This window comes from Sinohyriopsis cumingii, chromosome 2, assembly GCF_028554795.1.
Source record: "Sinohyriopsis cumingii isolate HCF-2022 chromosome 2, ASM2855479v2, whole genome shotgun sequence".
NCBI lineage: Eukaryota > Metazoa > Mollusca > Bivalvia > Unionida > Unionidae > Sinohyriopsis > Sinohyriopsis cumingii.
Genome location: NC_142962.1, coordinates 72,006,942 through 72,028,211, shown reverse-complemented (window position 1 = coordinate 72,028,211; position 21,270 = coordinate 72,006,942). Strand labels below are relative to the sequence as shown.

General features: G+C 34.4%; 1 protein-coding gene across 2 annotated transcripts in view; it reads left to right on the top strand.

Moving 5' to 3' along the window:
* LOC149805149 (uncharacterized) overlaps positions 1 to 21,270 on the top strand; it is an 80,527-nt gene that overhangs the window by 32,644 nt on the left and 26,613 nt on the right. For both annotated transcript variants that reach the window (XM_089947886.1, XM_089947885.1), the window contains exon 3: positions 11,855 to 13,069. In XM_089947886.1, coding sequence (XP_089804012.1) covers positions 11,855 to 13,069 — 1,215 coding nt within the window. The remainder of the gene's footprint in view (positions 1 to 11,854; positions 13,070 to 21,270) is intronic.

Below are 21,270 nucleotides of genomic sequence, written 5' to 3'. Positions count from 1 at the left end.
TGTAAATGTATATTCTGTAGCATGCAAATCTTTATGATGTTCACTGTTAATGGCTTATCTGTTTTAAAATTTGACAATTTAATTATTTGGATTAGAATTTGGCAATTTTTCCAACTGTTACCTGTATATGTATTGAAACAACTTTTTGGTCAGTAAAAATAGAAAAAGTCTTGTCTGTTTGAAAGTTTCACCACCTGCACCACCATTTTGTTATATGGCTGCTTAATTGCATGAGAAGTCTTACCAAGTACTGAAGTAACTGAAAAGTGTGTGTGGATTGTGCTAATTAGGCTAATTTTAACCATTAAACTGATTCTTTGTTTTTCTAGTCAGATTTATAATAATAATCATACTAAATACTTTATATAATATTATGTTTTCCCCTGAGGCTGCCAGGATGAACAAACTATTGTAATTTGATTTGTTATCAATGTTTGATTAAATATCACAATCGGAGGGATTGTGATATTTAATCAAAAATTGATAACAAATCAAATTGCCTGGAGGAGGCAATAATAGCATAGCCACACAGTGATATTTCTAGTGACTATATATATTATTGTTCCTATATGGCATTAGCTGTTAAAGATAATTTCTTTTAAGGATAATATAGTAAATAGGCCACTTCTCATGCCATTTATATTCGTCTAGGCAATATTAACATTGACAAATGATATTGGACATGTTATCTGGTATATACAAGTAAAGTTTTATAACAAATTTACATGTACAGTATTTATTTAATGAAAATGCTGCATGTTGATTGTTTTGTTTTTCCTCTAGCTTTACAAGAAACAAAATTAGCTTTCCTAAGGGTGCACATGGCCAAGATTTGGAGAATGTCAGGATTTTTTTTCTTGGAAACCTATAATGCCATGCTCAAGGTGTAAGACTGCATTGTTCAATTTTTTCCAGATATAGTGGATTTAAAATTTGAATTATAAAATGATGTCAGATTCCTCTGAAAACAAATTTTACATCTTCTGTTCTGTATTATAAAGTTGTTTGTTGTAGAAAATAAATGCCAAATGAAATATTCTAATTCTTAGAGAATTCAGAATTGTTTTATGTGAAATTTGTGCTTTTATGTATATATTTCTCTACGTCATTGAAACCCATGTTACAAGCAAATCAGCTACATAGTTCACACTAAAGGCTGTTTTGTTGATTTTAACACCATGAGCTCTTAGTAATGTTAGTCTGGTTCTATGACCTCTGATACTACTTCTGTCAGGACTGTCAATTTGTTAAGTAAGGCCCTCATTTTTTTCATCACTTGCACTATGAAGTTTTTGTAGACTGCACTTAGACAACTGGTTTAAAATAGCCTTCAGAAAACTCCTGAATAAGACTGGTTATGTCGATGAGAATACCATGAGGAAATTTAAGGTGTACATTTATGATTGGAAACTGAATCTAGCCAATGGATCTTTGATGAAATGGGCCTAAAAAAGGAATATTTAAAGTCGAGTACCTTGAGATGTGATGGATGAAATTGCTTCTAAAGTTCCAATTTGTATCTTCTCAAACATGTAAGCATATCAAAATTATGGATGTTGTTATCAGCTTGTAAAAACAATTTTAGGAGCAATAGCAGCTGATCCAGTCTTGTAGATGTATGAAATTATGAAAGGTGAATGCAGAATCGGGTATGTTGTGTTGATGAGGTAGATCAGCTTTCATGGAGTGGAAAGTTTATGATGACTTTTAAGTTTTCAGAGATCACTAGACTGAAAATAAACATACATAGGTACCGTATATACACACTTATAACACCTGATGGCTTCAAATTGCACAGACCCAGATCTGCCATTGCATTATGCACCAGCAGGTTCTGGTTTGTGCAGTATGTAAGGAGTAATCAGCAGAAGAAACAACATAGACACTGATCTGCAGGTGCATTATGCTATGGTAGATCAGGATCTGTGTTGCTTGCAGTTGGACTTGAGTTATAAGTCAGTACATACTGTACTATAAGATGAAGATGGTGACATGATACATTTTGAAAATGAGAGAAGTATATTGAGATTAACTGCACACAACAGCAGTGAGTTGCTTGAGTTTGCTTCAAGACTAGTGCAATTATTTCAGGCAAAACTAGGATTAAAATGATCACAGTACAGCTCACACAATTTTTGGTTTCTCCATACAACATTGTGGGGCAGTTAATCCACTCCATCGTGACTTTGCATTGAAGCTCTACAGTGGAGGGGTAAATACCTACAAATCACCACTGCAGACATGTTCTCTAGTACTCCTATCAACCATACTGATAAACATTACTTATTGACATTTGACCTGCCAGTGCATAAAGACCATCCATAGAAAGACTGAGAAATCAGAGTGATCTATGTTGTTGGATACTAATGCATAGCTCCAAGCTCTCAATCAAATCAACAAATATTAAACAGATGAGAGCTTCTGATGAAATACTAAGCCCTTTGTTTTGCCCACAAGCAGAAGTGTAGTGAAAATACTGCTTCATGAAAACGTTTAATAACTTTTGGATATTCTGTTTTCATTATGTTGAGACATCACATCACCACTCTATTAGAATGCAACTTTAATCCTTTCATTCACTACTTGTTCTCTTCCTCCTGTTTTTATTGTGGTTTCATTTTACATCCTTTCCCAATCATCATTAATTTAAATCCTTGAGGTTCGCTTCTAGATACTGTATAACTCTAAGTCCTCCAGTGCATTTTTCAGCAACCACAACCCGCCTGTCTCTTGCTCACTTAATGAAACTATCACATGCTTGCCAGGGTCACAAACAGTAAAACAAAAACAATGTCCACTTTATCGACATCCACTCCAAAGTGATTGTTGTGTGAATATGTCGTGCTGAGCTACTCGCTGCAAGAAGCCACAGCAACTCCATCCAGATGTGGGTGAAGCTGTGGATGTACTTCTAATCATCAAAACTCTCTCCCCCCTCATCAAGATCATACAGAAACATAAAATTGCATGAGCTATGCTGTACATAGTGACTTTGAATATTATATAAATCTGCATGTTCTGTTGTTTTGGTAAAATATATGGAATAACCACAAACAAGCTTTGAAAAATCAAACCCATTATTGGAGATTTGAACCCATTACATATAATACAGACAAACCTGTCTTGAAAGACCAGTGCTATATGAGACCGGCTGTCTTGAAAGACCTTATTCTTAATGCACAGGTATACTGATGATATAGTAATTACAAGAGACCACCTGTTTTGATAGACCATAATTTTTTGGGCAGAAATGGCCATCTTTCAAGACAGGTTTTACTGTTAATCAAAGATGCAGTTGTGTTGTGTTATTTACATATAGGAAATACATACCTGATTCATGCATAACTCCTGAAAGTGAATCTCAGCTAGAATGTACCCTTTGCCAGTGTCCACAGAAATTAGAACAAATTCTTGAGCTATTTTGAGACAGTATTTTTCATACGCCACATAAAAGGTGTAGCTTAAACAGTTGTGATGCCCATCTGTATGTTGGTCTTTTTGGCCATCCATCAATTTATGACCATTTTTTTATTTCAGAATGGAATATTCGCTATACTGACTTCAAAATATTGTACAAAACCAGCATGTTTTTTCTTTATGTACTTGGTAAAATATGTAGAATGAGAACTCCACAAACAAGCTTTATAATATCAGTCCCATCAAGGAGAATGGCATCCCTTATAGAGTTCATACCCTGCCATGTTTCAGTGAAACATTTCTTTTCGAGTGTTTCAGCTATCAACATGTTTGACAGATGTTTCTTTTGGGGGGGAGGGGCTTTGTCATACATGTATTGGTTTCTGTTGTCTGACGTGTCTGTCCATTTGCAAACGTATGTTATCACCACTCCTCCTAAACTACTTGGAGGATTACAATGAAACATTGGAAACACATTCATCCAATGGTCTAGTTGGTCCTAGATGAAAATGGTGCTGCTTGCACATCGTTTATGGCCACCGGAGGACCATATTGAAATTATAGTTCTTGCAACTTAACATCAAAATGGGGTTTTCACTTCTAATGATGTCTACTTTGTCCTAAATGAAGGTGGCACCAAGCTAATATACAAAATATGTGTACCACAACAATTCATTTGAAAATCTAAATAAAGAATGTTTCGTATTAGTGTCTTCAAAGGACTCTGTTTCGTATGAACTCCATTAAGGAACTTTATGATGGATATACCACCAGATAAAATCTTGAACTTCTTGAGGGAAAGGGGTTTGAATACACTATCTTGACACTGTATTTTAGGGATTGTATCTTTTGTACTGCATGTTTGTGTATTTAGAAAGGTTTATCTTCCTCAAAAAAATTTGCAATTCATGTATAAAGTTATATTTAAACAGTGACTGTTTGCTTTTATGTTGTAGTTTTTCATGTTGATATTTATTTGGGAAGGTTTGTCTTCCTAAAGATTTGTGTGCACTTTATTTCTTTTTTTGCACCTTTACAACTTGAACTTTTAATCAGCACGATGCCATTTTGGCATAAAACCTCAATAACACACACATGCATGCACACACGAGACCAGAATCTTTACAGGGCTTGAACTTAAAATATGGATGAGGCCCTATTGATTTGTGAGGTCAAAGGTTAAAATCCTGGTGAGCCAAAGGAAATAGGGTTTGCAAAATAACTTTTGTTCTTGTGTAAGTTCCTTGACCAATACTTGTCAATGTCTTGGAATTTGGGTAATAAAGAAATCTATGCATTCTGGGATCTGAAGGTCAGAGGTTATGGTCATGGTAAGTCTAATAAGAAAATGATTTGTTTTGAACAGTAAGTATAGTTGAAAACTATATATGTTAATGTCATTGAGACAAATAATCTAGCGCCAAAGTCAGCCATACCCTCATAGAATACATCATTTGGGCCAATAAGAAAAAAAAATTCCTATTGCACCTGTTTTAAATATAGGTAGGTATGCTGTTTTTAAGAAACATATTGTAATGGTTAGTATATTTAATGTACTAAGCACCTCAAAGTACTGGGCAAAACCAGTTCAGTTAGCTGAACAAATCAGTTTTGGGATTGAGGGGTGCTGGCCATTCTGCACACTATTATGGGGAATCATCACTATCAACACACAGAAGAATTCATGCCCACAACAAGTTTGAGTGACCTTTCTGTTTACAATGCCTTTTGTATGAGGCAATAACTGTCTGGCATGCTCTTCTGTGAGGAAGTCACAATCTGTAATGGTGGACAGGTCCAGGTGGCTCATGATAATTGCTCCTTTGAAATTTGAGACTAACGGTTTCAGTACAAGATTTCTCTTGATGAGTCTGGATTTGTTTCTTATGTAGACAATGTCATATCTCTGTTTCAGAATTTGAATGCTTTTTGGCTTTCTTCATCAAAACTGGCCAAAATCTGTCTCCCTTGAAAGGAATTCTGTTTACCATTCTTTCGCATCAGTACATTATTTAAGTGCAAAAATAAATAGTTAAATTGATTCTCCAAAGTACTTGCAGCATGCAAAGTGTTGCTAAATTGTAAATTGATTCAAATGTTAAGGAGGAAATTTCCAATAGAGTTGTTATCAAAATGGCCGTAAATACCACTTATTATAATGATCGTCTGTTAAATAGTTTTCTTTGCTTGCCAGTAGCAGGACCAGTCCCAAATGGTTCAGTCACATGTCCAATTCTATCTCGCGATCCTGAGTCACTTAAAGAGAAATAAAACTTATTTTCATTGATAAGCCTTAATTTCCATTTGGTCCTACTGTATATAGTCCCGTACATCGGGATATTGGATTTGAGCCAACTTGTATTAAATTCCAACAACAGTATGAAAAGTACTTTGTTGCATGGTTAGTTTTGGGTTGGTGTTGTGCAGAACCAGTGTTTGATTTTTTAAAAATTATATGATAAAAGAAAAACTGAAGATATAAACATTTTTATCTCTTTTGCTTTAAGATCAGTCCAGTCACATTTGGTTGGGCTTGCATTTCATGGGGTATCTACAGCCAGCTGCTGCTGCTGCCATGGAATGGATGCAGATAATGCCCATGCTAGTGGATTTTATCTGATTTATTTCCTGCAAGCATTGTGCATGCTATGAACCTTTCTTGATAAAGCCATGGTTTACAATGAACATATTTTCTTAGTTTTTCATATATTCATTGTTGTTAGTTTCTTACCAATCAAACCTGTATGTGTTGAGTCTTTTGTACTGCAGGGTCACATTGTTTTCATTCGTAGCTTAAGATTGCTATTCTTAATTACATTCATTAAGGCAGTTTACGAATTTGTTAGTTATTTGGAAAACTATTGTTTTATGCCTGTAGTGTCAAGATTCAGCGACTACACAACTGCAATAGTATAAAATCTTTAAAGTGGTCCTCATGGTAAAGGAATCGTAGAACCTAGAAAAAGACACAAGCAGCCATTTATTGGTGATCGCTTAACTATTCAATGTTATCTCCATGACATGATGCATGTAAACACCCATCAAGTGCATTGAAACATTGGATTGATTGAATTACACACTTGGTATTGAATGGTATTGTTAAATGGTAAAACAAACATTTGGGGTGCTTAGAACTGAAATAAGGTGAATGATCAAATTTTATCTTTATAAATCCTGAGGAGGAATTTCAGTATAAATATTATCATGTTCTTGCTGAATAAACTTCTAAAAATTAACCCAACCTTCGACTTGATAATATGTCTGCAAACTGCCATAATTATTCTGGTTCAAAAATGTTGCCATCTTAATTTGTCTTATGCCGCATTAATGATGCATAATATTGAAAGGTTATCCTATTAATTTTATTTTCAGTAGGAACAAAACCAAACTGAAAATAATACTGATGAATATCTGATTTGTAGAGGCAAAATATGTCATTTTAGCAAGATTTAACTACAGGATGCAACGTAGGTTTTATATAACTTCAACAGATGTACTAACCGAAGTATTCTTATAACACACTACTGGCAGGTGATATCAGACCTGAATGTCTTTTGACAAATTGAAATTTTTCTGCCCCAAACATGGGGCTTCATTTGCAAGCTTTTATTGATAATCTAGTGTCCTTGAAAGTGTGTGAATTGCAGAAGTTCATAGATAGGCTGTTTATCTTGATGCCAACTCATTTGTATAGTTTGTGACCTTAATCATTTTATCTAAGTTGGGCAATTTTGTTTTTCAAACACTATTGTCTCCCATTTAATAGTTTTAAGGTCAGGGACATGGATGCTATAGACAAAAGTCATATAACAGAAATGTATGAGGAATGACAGTTTGGGGCAGCAGAATATGAACTTTTCAATAGGATTTGGATCTGATGCCACTCATCAGGATGATGTGTCAGACTTTGCATATATATATATATATACATGGATTTGATGTAACAGAGCTGGTAGTTATGGTTTAGAGGTGCATTGAAGTCATTCTAGTCCTACAATGTAAGACATAGTACATGTTTTTGTTTTAGTGCTATGTCTTACTAACCAAATAACGGCCTTGTGTAGCTTGTTTTGATGTCGGTTGACATCGGAATGAGTAGTCAAACTTTCAGGAATATCTCACACACTTGGCAGCCTATATCGACACTCTTCCACTAATTAATGTGTAATTAATACACTTACTGTGCTGTCTTTATCCTGGCGGAATGAAAATAGGACACTAACAAATGGATGCATTTTCATGTTCAGTTGGCATACGTTTAAATTGTTGAAATGCAATGGTAGTCGAGATATGTTTAAGTAGGTTCATAGGGGGGATATGTTTCTGGAACATAATGAAATGTTGTTTGCAGTTCCAATAGGCATAGTATATTTTTTATTCGTTTTGTTAAAGAATTATATTTCAACTTAACCTGATTTCGGCATTCCCGGCTTTCAAAGCTTTCCAGCCAACTGAAATGTAGACCAACGAAACTTGAAAATAGGTCCATTTGTTTTGTGAGGATTTGAATTTATTAGAGGAAAGACATAAAGGTAAGTAAAGTCTGACAAAAACATTATAACTTTACTTTGTAGGAAAACGTTGTAATTGGTTGCCAGTTGTGTGATAATTCAACAAATTTTTATACACTGTTAGTTGACATTAAAACGTGCTACGCAGCACCGTTAGTTAGGCTGTAAGACCCATTCCCTCCCAACAAAAATATTGGGTGATATGTCTTATGTTGTAGGACAAAAGTCATTCCTATTAATCTGAAAAGAACATTTAGTAGAAACGAACATGTATTGATGTACAGTATTGGCCAAAAACAGATTGTTTACAACGCATTGATAAAAATGACACTGCTATATGTTAGATTCTTAAAAATCTGCACAATCTAGAGGATAGGAATATGATAGGAAAACTTAACAAGACTATATTCAGCAAATTTTAATATGACTACCATAAAGCAGATCATTGTGTATTATGGTATCATCTGTTACCAATTACCTTTCTGCAAAATAACTCCAGTTGTCCACCAGCTTCTGTTACCAGACTGTAGATTTATTCCACTTAGGGCAGAAAGAATCTCTTTCAATTTTATGGTCAAATGTCAAGATCACTCGAACTAAAAAAAAATGTAAATGGTTTCCACAAAGTAACATTAGACTGTAGTTCTACATTGCATACCTGCTTAGAGATTAGATGTCCATTGTCAAGGTTGCTGAAAGAAAAATGGTTGTAGCACTACAATACAATTTCTATGTCACAGGCCTGGATCAGACTGTGTGGATGGCTTGCACTTATGGTAAGGAAGATGTACATAAATTTTGGGGTTAAAAGATGCACAACAATTTGATTTATCTTCACAAAAGAATATTAATGACTGGGTGGACTCATGTTGTGCCATTCACAGTCCTCTTGTTCAGTGTTAATAGTGTTTCAGCAAAAATGGGCTGACAAACTCTGAGGAAATGTCATTTTCAGGGCTGCTGTGGATGAAATGCCTTGTACATGTATCAACAGTATTTGTCTCTGAATCCATACCATGATCTCATATTAACAGAATTTTTAGTTTTACCAGTACCAGTGCAGATTGTTTGGATTTTGTCTCCACATATTTTCCTTTGTGGTATTTTTTATTCTGATACTACCTTAGTTCTGTTCATAAGATTAGACCACTTGTGTAAAGACCACATTTGAGATGTGATATTTAATTGATGCACTGATGCATGTAAATCATGATCCATGATTTTATATCAAATTTCATCTAAAACCAAATCAGATAAACATTTTCATGCACACTGCTTGACTTTTTATAGAGGAGTCCAACTTCAGATACACAGTTGGCACTTCTCCAGCAGCAAAGAACAAGTTTAAAATTAACAGGGCAAGTGAAAATTTATGTCACATACTCAGAATTCTATATAGAATATTCACCATGTGTATGATTCATGCAAATTTTGATTTCTTTTCAAGAGGGGGGAACATTTTAAGATTTTTCATTATTCATACAGCAAGTTTTAAGTTTTAAAACTTGTATGCCCACCATAAGCATTTTGTCATGATGTATTCATATGTCTGTTTATTTATTCCCAGTTTTGTGTATACACAAGAATGTGAGTTCTTCATTTAAGATTACCAAACTTTGTTGATGGCATGCATTTGGGTTAATTGAGAAACTTGTTTGATAATAGGTTATTAGGTCAAAAGACGGAGTCTCTGACTGGTTGAGATGGTTTGGGGTTAGGATGGTTTATGCACAATGACATTAGTTCTACATCACTGACCTGGACCAAACTTCGTGGATCTCTTGAATTTGGGGAAAGAAAAGAGTCTGTTGGTTTTATTTTTTAATCCAAAAGGTCGAAGGTTACTGTGACAAAAAGCAGGAAAAGGTTTTCCTTGCTGGGAATAAGTTCTTTGGATGGCTTGCAATTGAATTAAGGTTTTCCACACAGTGAACTAATCCAGAACTAAACATTGCATTTGGGTAAGTCATCTTCACTAGCTAAGGTTCTGATAACCCTATCTACACCTTGGCTGATTGATCAGCTACATTGGTGCTTTGTCCTAGCAACATCTATTGGATTTCATGTGTTTCCTACCTTAGTATGTAATGCCAACTAAACAGCAACGTTGTGCATTGTACATGTGCCAAAAATGGTGGTTGCAATTTACCTAATATGGATACTTCGGAAGTTTAACATTGAAAGTATGACTTTGTACCAGAGGGAAGCTACTACAGGTGTATTTGAGTGAAAGGTGTTTGTGCAAACATGGATCAACACTGGAAAATTGCCTATTTATCAGTCCATTCGAGTCGTTCATATTTGATCACTGTTCCTATGTGATCAAGAGATCACATAGGAACAGAGTTCAAATTTGAACAACTTCATTTTGATTGGATGCAGTGGTTTGCCACCACATCCATTGAAATTCATAGACCAAAAACTCAGAAATATCTGCTCAATATACCAAGCATCTTCAATAGCCAAAGTTCCGATAACCCTATCTACACATTGGCATATCAAGCAGACATTTCTGTACATTGCATCTGTGTATTTCATTGGATGCAGCAGCAAGCCACTGCATCCAATAAAAATTAAGTAGTTGAAATTTGAACACTGTTTCCACATGATTTAGACATGGGGATCACACAATGGATTGATAAATAAGCAAAATTCCACTGCCAGTCTGTGTTTGCACAACTGCCTTTCACTCAAATACACCTGTAATGGCTTCCCTCTGGTACATAGTAATACTTTTGATGTTAAACTTTCACAGTACCTTTTTTAGGTAAATTGCAACCACTGTTATCGGCATATGTACAATTCACTATGCCATTGGTTAGTTGGCATGACATACTAAGGGAGGCAACACATGAAATCCAATATATATCGCTAGGACAAGGCACCATTGGAGATGCTCGATCCGCCAAGGTGTTGATGGGGTTAAGTGAAATCTTTGGGGTCAAAGGTCAAAAATAAAAGATAGTTTCTAAAATAAAAATTTCACTACTCAGCTATGTATCTTCACCAAAGTTTGTGGATGTCTTACATTTATGATAAGAAAGAATCCGATTGATATTGGGTTCTAAAGGTGAAAGGTAAAGAATGTTGACCAAAAGAAGAAAAAAATATTTTCTGCATCATGACTCTACTTTGAGACCACATAGCTTGACCTTAGTTTATGTTGGTTTTGTACTTAAGGTGTAGAAAAGGTATTGATTTGTGATTAGAGATCAAAGACATAGTCTCCCAAGGAAAATGGGTTTTGCAGAAAAACTTTTATTCAGGTAAAAATAATTATGAACTCTGCGATGGTGTGTGCATTATTTTGTAATAAAGAAACCTGTAGATGTGGGGGGCTTGAAGGTTCAGAGATGATGGTCATGGTAAATCTGATGAGAAAATAATGGTTTCTGCACAGTAAGTTCAATTCATGACCACTTACCTTGACCAGAGGGCAATGTCACCAAGACCCTTGCTCAGTAGTCTCTAGTGTCAATTGTGCCTTATTAGTGGCTACATAGGGTACAATTGAACATGAGGCTGGTGTATATGTGCTGTTCAGCGTTCATATTTTGCATGATTGTAAGTATCTGTCTTAAACTAGTAGGCTACTGTGACAACCTTGGTTATATAAACAAGTTGTGTATTGTAATAGCATTGGTTCAGTTTTGTTTACATTTAAGCAGTAGCAAATTTTGAAACATGTACTTGGTAGATGAAACATATATTTAGGCAATGGCACCCAGAGTATAGGTTTAGTGAAGCCTCAATAACTTCACTTACATACTTGGTATCACATGAATTACTTGCTTAGTCTCTCACTAAAGCATTTTCTTGCCTTTAAATTGAAAATCTTTAAAAAGCTGTCAGCTGAAACTAAAATATTTTGGCCTGCAGCAAGTTTTGGAAGTTCAACTGCATTTTTGAAATTCTGTCACCTACAGAGGAAGTTGAAGGTGAAGATGTCATTTCGCCATATGAACATCAAGAAGAGGCAGAGGAAAAAGTGAACCTTGTTGAAGCTAGATCAGTTACTAAAGAGGTCTTAAATGAGGCTGCAGAGGTCGTGACGCTTGTTTCAGATGCCACTAGCTTGGCCGCACAATTGGTTGAGTTCTTAGATGAACCAGGGGTTTCTGAGGCTTACAGAAAGGATAGTTTAGAAGAAGAGAAAGAGATTGACTTGCAGGAAGAGGAAAGTGATATGTTTGGGGAGGGTCCAGAGACTGATAATAAAGTATCTCCAAAATTGGTTTCAAGTGGCATTTCAGAAATTGAGATGGTTGGAGAGGCTGAAAGTGATGAAGATAAGCAAGATGCTGCAGGGGATAGCAAGTCTGACAGCAGCCAGGAGGAAGTTAAAGCTGTTGATGATAAAGAGTTTGAGGATTCTTCTAGTGAGGATTTGGGAACTTCAGAAATTTCAGAGCAAGATAAGGATGCATCTCCAGCAGTAGGCATTGAAGGTTCATTTAAAAAACAGACAGACATGGAGGCTGATCTAGAGTATGAAGAAGACAGAGAGTCTCCATTGGGTAGCACACCTGATCACAATCAGGAGAAAGTTGAAGGCAATATAGCTGAAGAACTTAAAGTTTCTGGAGGTGCAGAAAATGAGGCTGTCTATACTTCTAAGCCAGGTTGGCAAAATGAAGCAGAATTTGTTGATGAAAACATTTATCCTGAACATCAGAAATATGCAGATGAGAGTCCTGAGGCATCTGATAGCTCATCTGATGAGGGAATAGAGCCTGGACAGATAGATGATACAAGCATGTCCACCGAGTTGAGCTCAGGTGTTGCCTTTCAGGACAGAGATAATGTGATGCCAGTTAATTCTAGTCAGCAGGTCTTCTCAGCTGATACAGCTCAAAGGTTTACTACTGAATTTGGGTCTGATAAAAACCTTGTTGATATTGCTGAAGATGATGTAGTGTCAGAGAGGCTTGATTTGGGTCTTAAAGATCCCCCAAAATTTGTCCAGGAGTTTGCCGATGCATCAGTCATCCATGATGAAGACTTGTCTGAATTCAAAGGTCGACAGCAGGCTCCTGAGTACACTAATGATGAAGGGCTTGAGTCTTGGGCTGAAGAACCAGTAGTTAGTTCCACTTCAGGGGAAGCTCCTGCAGTTACCAAAGAAGTCCATTTCAGTGAAGGTATTAGAAATAAGTTTGTGATTGCTTTTGTCTTGTGCTTGAGTTGGCATGTCACAGTAGACATTCATATTTTCTGCAGAACAATAGGCTGCATTTGTTCCTTATCTTTTTCTGTTGCTTTATGAAAACTACAGTATTTCCATCAGCATTGTGCTTTGTATCATATCAAAGAATTGTACAGGTATGAAACTCAGCCTCAGACCATTGTTTTTTCTTAATTATTGATGTTTAATCGATATATGTATATGTGTATTATAGTAACCATTATTTATTTCAAAATGTCTAGAATACTTACTACGTATTATGCACTTTGCTTGAACATAAAAAGAATCAGTAGAGCGATCCTGCATTACAGGTGCCTTGGTATAATGGGGTCCCTATTATATGGCAGATATGGTTATGGATCCAATTATAATATTTAATAGTAATTCTATTTATTAGACAACCTCACTTATATCACAGTACACTTTTATGGGTTCATTAGACTATGTTATAGTGATGGATCATTGTATTGAGTGCCGAGTGAACTTTGTTATTACTCACAAGAATATTACAAGACAGTACAAGATTTAAGAATGCCATTATTGTTTTCATATTTTGGAATAAACACTGAAAAGTACTTAATCATAACATAGGTTATCGGTATTGATCGGTTGTGGTCTTCAAATTCATAATTTTAAAATGTGATAAGTAGATTAGTTAATGGAAGCGTCAGTAGCCATGTTAACAATAATACAAGTACCCAGGTTATTAATGAATAAGAGCCAAGTTAATAGCTATACTATAAGAAGCAATGTTAATTATAAGTAGCCATGATAATAATATTAGTAGCCATTTAATAACAATACAAGTAGCCATGATCATAATGTTATTAAAAATACACATGTTAATAACTTTAAGTATCTGTGTTGCTAACAATATAAGCAGCCATTTTAATAACAATTTACATAGCCATGCTATCCTAAGTTGTGAAGTATTTCTGTAACAGAATATTGATGATGTTTAATATTGACAACATGATAGTTTCATGGTCAAGTACATTAACGCAGAACTTTTATTTGCCGCTTAGGTCAATGAATAAGACAGAAGAACAATCAAGACATTGGTTTTGTACTTAATTATTTTGCTTGTCGATACATATTTTCTTGCTATCTTTATTTACAAATGCATACCATTTACTTTTCCTAGGTTTAGAAAATTGATCTCTTGTCATTGTATGCAAACAAACTGCATTTTATAATTGTATTATTTGAAATGTTTTGCATGGATTGAGCTTTGTACAGCCTGCTTAGTTAAAAAACATCAGAGTATATTGGGTTTTTATTGAGATTGTAAAATAGTTTGTAGTGCTTTTTCATCTTTTTTGTGCTTTTGCCAGCCACTCCCAACTAGAATTTACGCATTTATTAACTTGTTAAGAATACTTGTATTATTTAAAAATGTGGCATGAACTCTCACTAACAGGTACAAGAACCTGCTGCCTGTGCATCAAGAGACTATTATTCTTACTTATGGTATGATAAGTATTTTCATTTGTTGTATTTTCCCTGAAAATGTCCTTGATTTTCAAACTTCAGTCAATACTTTGCTACAGGCTCTCATTAAATCATAGCTGATTAGCATAGTAATTGCTTGCACAAGTGGCTGCTGTAGGCAGATTATGCCACACCAAATTTTTCTCCAGTTTCTTTCTGTAGATTCAGTACATGATAAAATTTATAAGTATTATGCAAAATGAGTGGCAGATGAACTTGAATCACGAACATCATTATTTTTTAGATCACGACTTAGTCGGTATGCCCAGGAAAAATTGCTTTGCCTCATTGCAACACTTGATTGATCGATTCTTACACACAAATGCAAACTTACAATTCAGCTATTGCCTGGTAGGATGAAACAGGCTGATGAATAATACATGCAAGATAATTGTCTTGTAAGTTGTTGACTAACAATCTACTTGTAAGAAATATGTTCGCATTGTACATAAATAGATGCAGATGCAGAACTGGAGATTTCATTTCCCCTGTATACATAATGCAGTGGGACATTGATAGTACAGTCACTCAGAATGAAACCAGTTACCAGACCTAATGATCAGTTCTGACAATATAACACCATTGTGCGTTATTGTAAAAGTCTTTACCTGATATAATCTTGCATGAGCCACACAAGACTTCATTTGCATTCTCTGTTGGTTTTCATTTCAGTGTACTTGTAATGCAAATGTTCTTTTGGTTTAATCTTACTATTAAGTTGCTGTAACAGAAAATAGATCAAGGAGCCATAGTTGCTAAGTAGCTAAACTGCTAGATTCACAACTAAAAATGTGTTAGTTCAGATCTGCTGGGTGTGCTACCGGTTGTGTCCTTGGGCAAAGAACTTGACTCCAATTGCCTTGGCATAAATAACTTGTCTTCCTGTGCTGTGCTTTAAAAATACCAAACCAAATAAACCTTATAGTTTATTCATGCAAAAAGTTTTTAATGCCCCTGCTGCTCACAGAGGGGTATCATGATTTGGTCATGTTTGTCCATCAATCCATTGAAGCTTGTTTGCAGTAGTGTAGAAAAAACCCAACCCATCTCAACAAATTTCACAAGCATATTTCTTGTCCATGTTTAAATCATCTGATTAGATTTTTAGGTCATTATAGCTTTTTTATTTATCTGCAATATAGGTGAGGTGCATTATATCGTGCTGTCTTTGTCTCTCTGCCTTTACATTTCGTTTTCATTTCATTTCTGCACAATAACTCGTTCTCCAAAATGTTCTGTTTCCAGACTTTTTAAGTAACTTGCTTTCAGTTTAAGGAAGAAACCTGTTGACTTGAATGGTTTCAGATTCAAAGGGTTACAGGTAAAGATTACAGGAACTGAAGGAAGGAAAATTGTTTCCACTTGGTGAATTGTATAATAGATGACTTGACCAAACCATGTAAGTGGCTGACATTGGAAATAAGACAAGATTGATTTGGCGGTCAAATGGTCAGTTGTCAAAGTCATAGTAACTCAAAGAAAAATAATGGTTTTCACATGATATTTTGTTTTTTATCACCTACTTTGACAAGACTTTGTTGATTGCTTGCATTTGAGACAAGGAAGACCATTATACATTTATTGGTCCAAAGGTAATAGTTATTAGGTAATCCAAGAAGGAAAAAGGGTCATCACAAAATTACTGAAGTTCTGTAACACATACATTGTGGATGCTTTTTCATTCAAGACAAAAATGACCTCCCTTTGAATTAGGACTTCTAACGTCAAGGTTAGTGGGACTTTAAGAATGAAAATGATTTACACAGAATAAGTCCTATATTTAAAAAAATCATGTTTTAAAAAACCCAAAATTTGTGGATAGCTAGCACTAGAAACAAGAAAAATACCTGCTGATTTTGTTGGTTAAAAGGTCAGAGGTCAGTGTTGCAAAGACAGAAAATGACTTCCACAAATACATGTTCTTTTAGTTTTACTTTGACTGAAATGGTCACAGACAAATAATTTAGTTCCCATAGACCATAATGTTAGGGTCAACAACAACAAAAAATGTGTGATTCTAATAACTGTACAAAAATAAGGGATGGGTAGGTGGGTCAGTATTAATTTTTTAAGAATTTATTCTGTCCAGCAAATGTTAGATCATGCCAGTTTCCAATCTAATATTTCTGGTTCAGAAATGAAAATGGGGTGTGGTCAGTATACATGATTCAAGTTCCTTTGCAGGACCATTGAGATAGGTTATGTCCAGTTACCAGTCTTTTTATTTTTTTAAAAGATTTTCCCAGTGTTTGGCAAAGTTGATGTACTTTCATGGTAAGACTGTCAAACAACATTTCATCTGGTGAACAATCTGTCCAAAAAAAAGGAAGATTGAAAACTATGAAAATGATACACTGTATGGCTCATTTTGAAAAAGAAATTTGTGAATGCTATATAAAAAAGCACACAGAGATCCAGTATTACCTGAGTGATGAAAACAGTAAAATGAAAATAATTCATGGTTCAAGCTTGAATTTGTGTCCAGTTCACCCCAAAATTGGCTTCTTCTGAAAAATTACTTTATTTCCAGTCATTATTTTCAGCCCATCACTAGCAATCTACTTACTTTTAAATCAGTATTTAATATAACACCACATTTATGCTGATTCCATACATAGCTCATCAAAATAATTAGTTGCTTGCAGTCTCAACTCACATTTTTGTTTCATAATAATTATTCATTAGCAGCAATTTTACCCTGAAACCTTCTATAAAAGCATAGTGATTTGCAATTAACAATTTAAAGATCTCTAGGAATTTATTTCAGTTTAAGAACTTGCTGTAATGAAAAATGTATGATTTTTTCCATTTACATATAGTAATACCAGTAATGAAAATGGTTTTTGGTTCACATGTACTACTGCATATTGTTTCCCTATACAGTGAAAACTCCCCTTTTACATCCAGTATTACCTGTGCAATGATAACAAAAAAATTAAAATGGTGTTAGGTTCCAAGGTTTAAAATGTGTATGATTTACCCAAACAAAGATTACTGGAATGTTATGTTAACTATTTTCAGCCAATCATTGACCTTGATTCTTTTACCACTACACACAGTCTAATTCCATAGTTTTTAAATAATAGTCGCTGGTTTGCAAAGTTTGTGAATGGCTTGCATTTTAGAAAAAGAAGACGCGTCTTATTTCAGATTAAAAAAAGTCAAAGGTCAGATTGTGACTTGTGTGTCATATTCATGAACAGTGTTTATTAATAACTTGTTTTACTGGCACCCATTTTTGCTTGGCATGTATAATTACGAGGCAAGGAAAACACCTTTTGATTTTGGGGTCAAATGTTAAATATAAAGTCGCCGTGACTCAAAAATGTTTCAATAAATTTAAGTTTTACTGTACATACTTTAGATTGGGTATCCAACCAATACAAAAGTTTTATACATAAAAGAAGTTTAATTATGCTACTTATGATTAAGCTAGCATATAAAGTACATATATTGTTTATAGTACATGTACACTTGTATAAATTTTTGTGTATATTTGTACTTCTGAACTATTTTGTATAAAATCTTGCAAGTATGATGGAGTAAAACCAGCTGAGGTTTTCAGTTAAAACTAGGTGGGCATATTTATGTTCCTATACAGTGACCTCATTAGATTTTCAGCTCATGAAAGCAATTTTTAAAAAATTCTTTCGATAAAAATTTTACTTTTGAGACTTGTTTTGTTTTAATAGAAAAACCATATTAGCATGATTAAGCATTAAACATTTTGTGGTAGACAATTGAAATTTTGTAGGGATGTGTGTTTGCTGATGTAAATTAACAAATTAGATTATCAGGCCATTATATCAATTTGTATAAATTATTAAACTTTTTAATTTTGGCAGATGTTTAATAAATTTTGTCATGTACAGTTTTCTGCCACTGATCAAGTACTTCTGTAAGTTTTAAACATGTTAAAAGTATTACCTATTTACAGTAACTCGCCTGCAGTCATTTTCTGTAGAGGTGGCTGCATGTTCGCAAAATTCCCACCAGATGTATAAGTAATATGTGGCTCAATTCCAGACATTTTCTTTTTGAACATGAGGGTATGTAATTAGAAATGTAATGGTCTACTTTGTATTTTTGACTGTTCACTTCAAATGTTATAGACATACTGCATTTGCCCAGTGTAGTTTGTTTATGTTGGTATATGCTATTTGCTTGATACAAAATTCTATTTTGTTGCCAGCATGGCATGAATAGCATCTAACTGCCACTGTCATATACCTATTGAACAGTGGGAACCTGCAAGTCTCCATAATGATGATTCATGCTTTTAACAACCAAATCAATACCACCAGTGTATTTGTAAGGCAGTGTTGGTCTGGATGGATTACAGATTATTGTACATGAATGCTGCTGCTTTCTTAGTAATGAATTTGTATAGATAATAAGCTCAAGCTAGGGTTGACATTTTCGCTTGCTCATTATTGAGAAATAATGATGGAGATGTATGTTTCCATACATGTAGTCATCATGACTGCCTGTCATACACATGCATTTTCAGTTTGCCTATATGCATGTTTGGCAGTGTAATATATTGAGTGTTCAGTGCAGTTTGTCAATTTGAAAACCTTTCATGTTCAGATTTCTGTAGATTACGAGAGCATGAAAACCATTATTCAGTCTCACCATCATACATCACAGATGTGTATTACATTGAGCTTGTCTGCATTAGCAGTAAATGAAAGCTGAAAGATTTAAGGTATCTAAATGTTTTAAATAATAAGAACAGTTTTAAAAAAAACCCAACTTGAAATATTGCTAGATCATTTTCGCTCAAAAATTGCTTGTTGCAAAATCATAATGCCTGCAGAAGCAACTGTTTGAAAGATTCTTCCTTTGTCTGTACATTGACGTAAATGTCATCATTTTTTTTAATTATTATAATAAGTATTAAAGTGCATGTTTGTCTTGAATTTTAAAGATGTCTACTTTTGATATGTTCAATTATTCAAGTTTTTAAAAATTAAAAAATTTACATAGCCGGGATCCAAGAAATATGAAAACCCAGAAGGATTTATATGTTAGCATACATTTTCTTATGCTACTCTATCCCAGAGAAAAAGTTAAGTATGGGAACAAGTATCCAGTCAGTAATCATTTATAGAAGAATTAACTTTTAAAATTCATCCAGTTAGCACAAGTTGAAGGTATTAGCTTATAAAATTCAGAAAGTAAAGTGCATGTTGATGAGTGAATCTCTTAAGTACGACTCGGTTGTTGAGATCATCAAAGCGAGTGGATTTATGGCAAGTTGTAAATTACCAGTGATTTTCCAAGGTTTTATATACATTAAAACATATTTTTTTTCATTGGTCTAATTGCAGTTATGAAAATTGTGTAAGCACTTGTTTTCTTTCATTATTTTATATTTTTAAGTCAGAAATCATAACAATGTGATTTTACTTTGTCTTTCTCAGAGTTCATAGTAGTATATAAAGTAAATGTGACATCATATTAATGATGACATAATTTTAGTACATGTAATTATATTTTGAGCTGTACAGTATGAGTTAATTTTACAAAAGTGGGTTATCTAGCCCACCAGCTTACTAAAGCATCTTTGATTATTGAAGTTCTAAATCTAAATAAATAATCATTTCAGTTCTGAAATAATGCTGGATTTTACTAGATACACCATAATGCATTTTATGACAGTGAATTGTTCATAACCACACATCGAACCTGTATAGTTTGTGTTATAAGCTAAGTCCAGATGAACGAATGCCCCAAACTCCCAGATAGCAGTGTACCAACTACACATTATTAACTACATTTTCTGGTTTCATGGGACTAGGAGGAGTGGATTCCACAAATGTAGTTTTCCAGTTCCTTTGCATGAAAACATTGGATTAGATGGAGTGCATTCCACAAATGTAGTTTTCCAGTTCCTTTGCATGAAAACATTGGATCCCTTGCATGAAAATAATCAGATACAGATTCTGTTCAAGAATTCATCTGTCAAGTATTCATATTTAAATTGAATCATTGTTTAGAGCTCATGTTAGTGAAAAAAAAGACAGTGGTCACTTTTCCAGCTGCAGCAAATTCAATGATGTCTACAGATTAAGGTGTGGGTTTGAGTCTTGGACCTGGCCAATGTGGTTATGCGAGAAAGCTTGGCGGTAGCTTCTCATGGGTCAGTGGTTTGTCCCAATTGTTTTCCGAAATTTTTCCTCAGTCAGATATATTGGCTGCCACATATAGCTTATTGTGGGCTGAAAAATGGTGTTAAACTGATAAAACCACTGAGTAGATTAAGGTTTTGGTTGAAGTTTTTCCTTTGCATATTTTGCCTACACTGCTAGAGTCTCTTCAGTATGTATATGGTATAAATCATCATAAAGCTAAGATGAATTCATTTTGCAACATGCTTGCTTGCCCCATTGATGATGTTATCAAGGTCACAGTCTTAGAAAATTACATTAAGATCTTGGTTTAGTTTTTGTTTGTCTTGACTCGTCATATACCAGAAGATACAGGATGACATGTTGTTAGTCGTGATTCATCCATTGTCTGACATCTATTTTTCTGTGTCCATCCATTTGCACAAGTTTGTTATTGTTGCTTCTCCAAAGCTACTCAGAGGAATGCCATAGAATTTTGAGATATTTATCGAAATGTCTACATTAGTTAGTCCTAAATGAAAATTGTACTTCT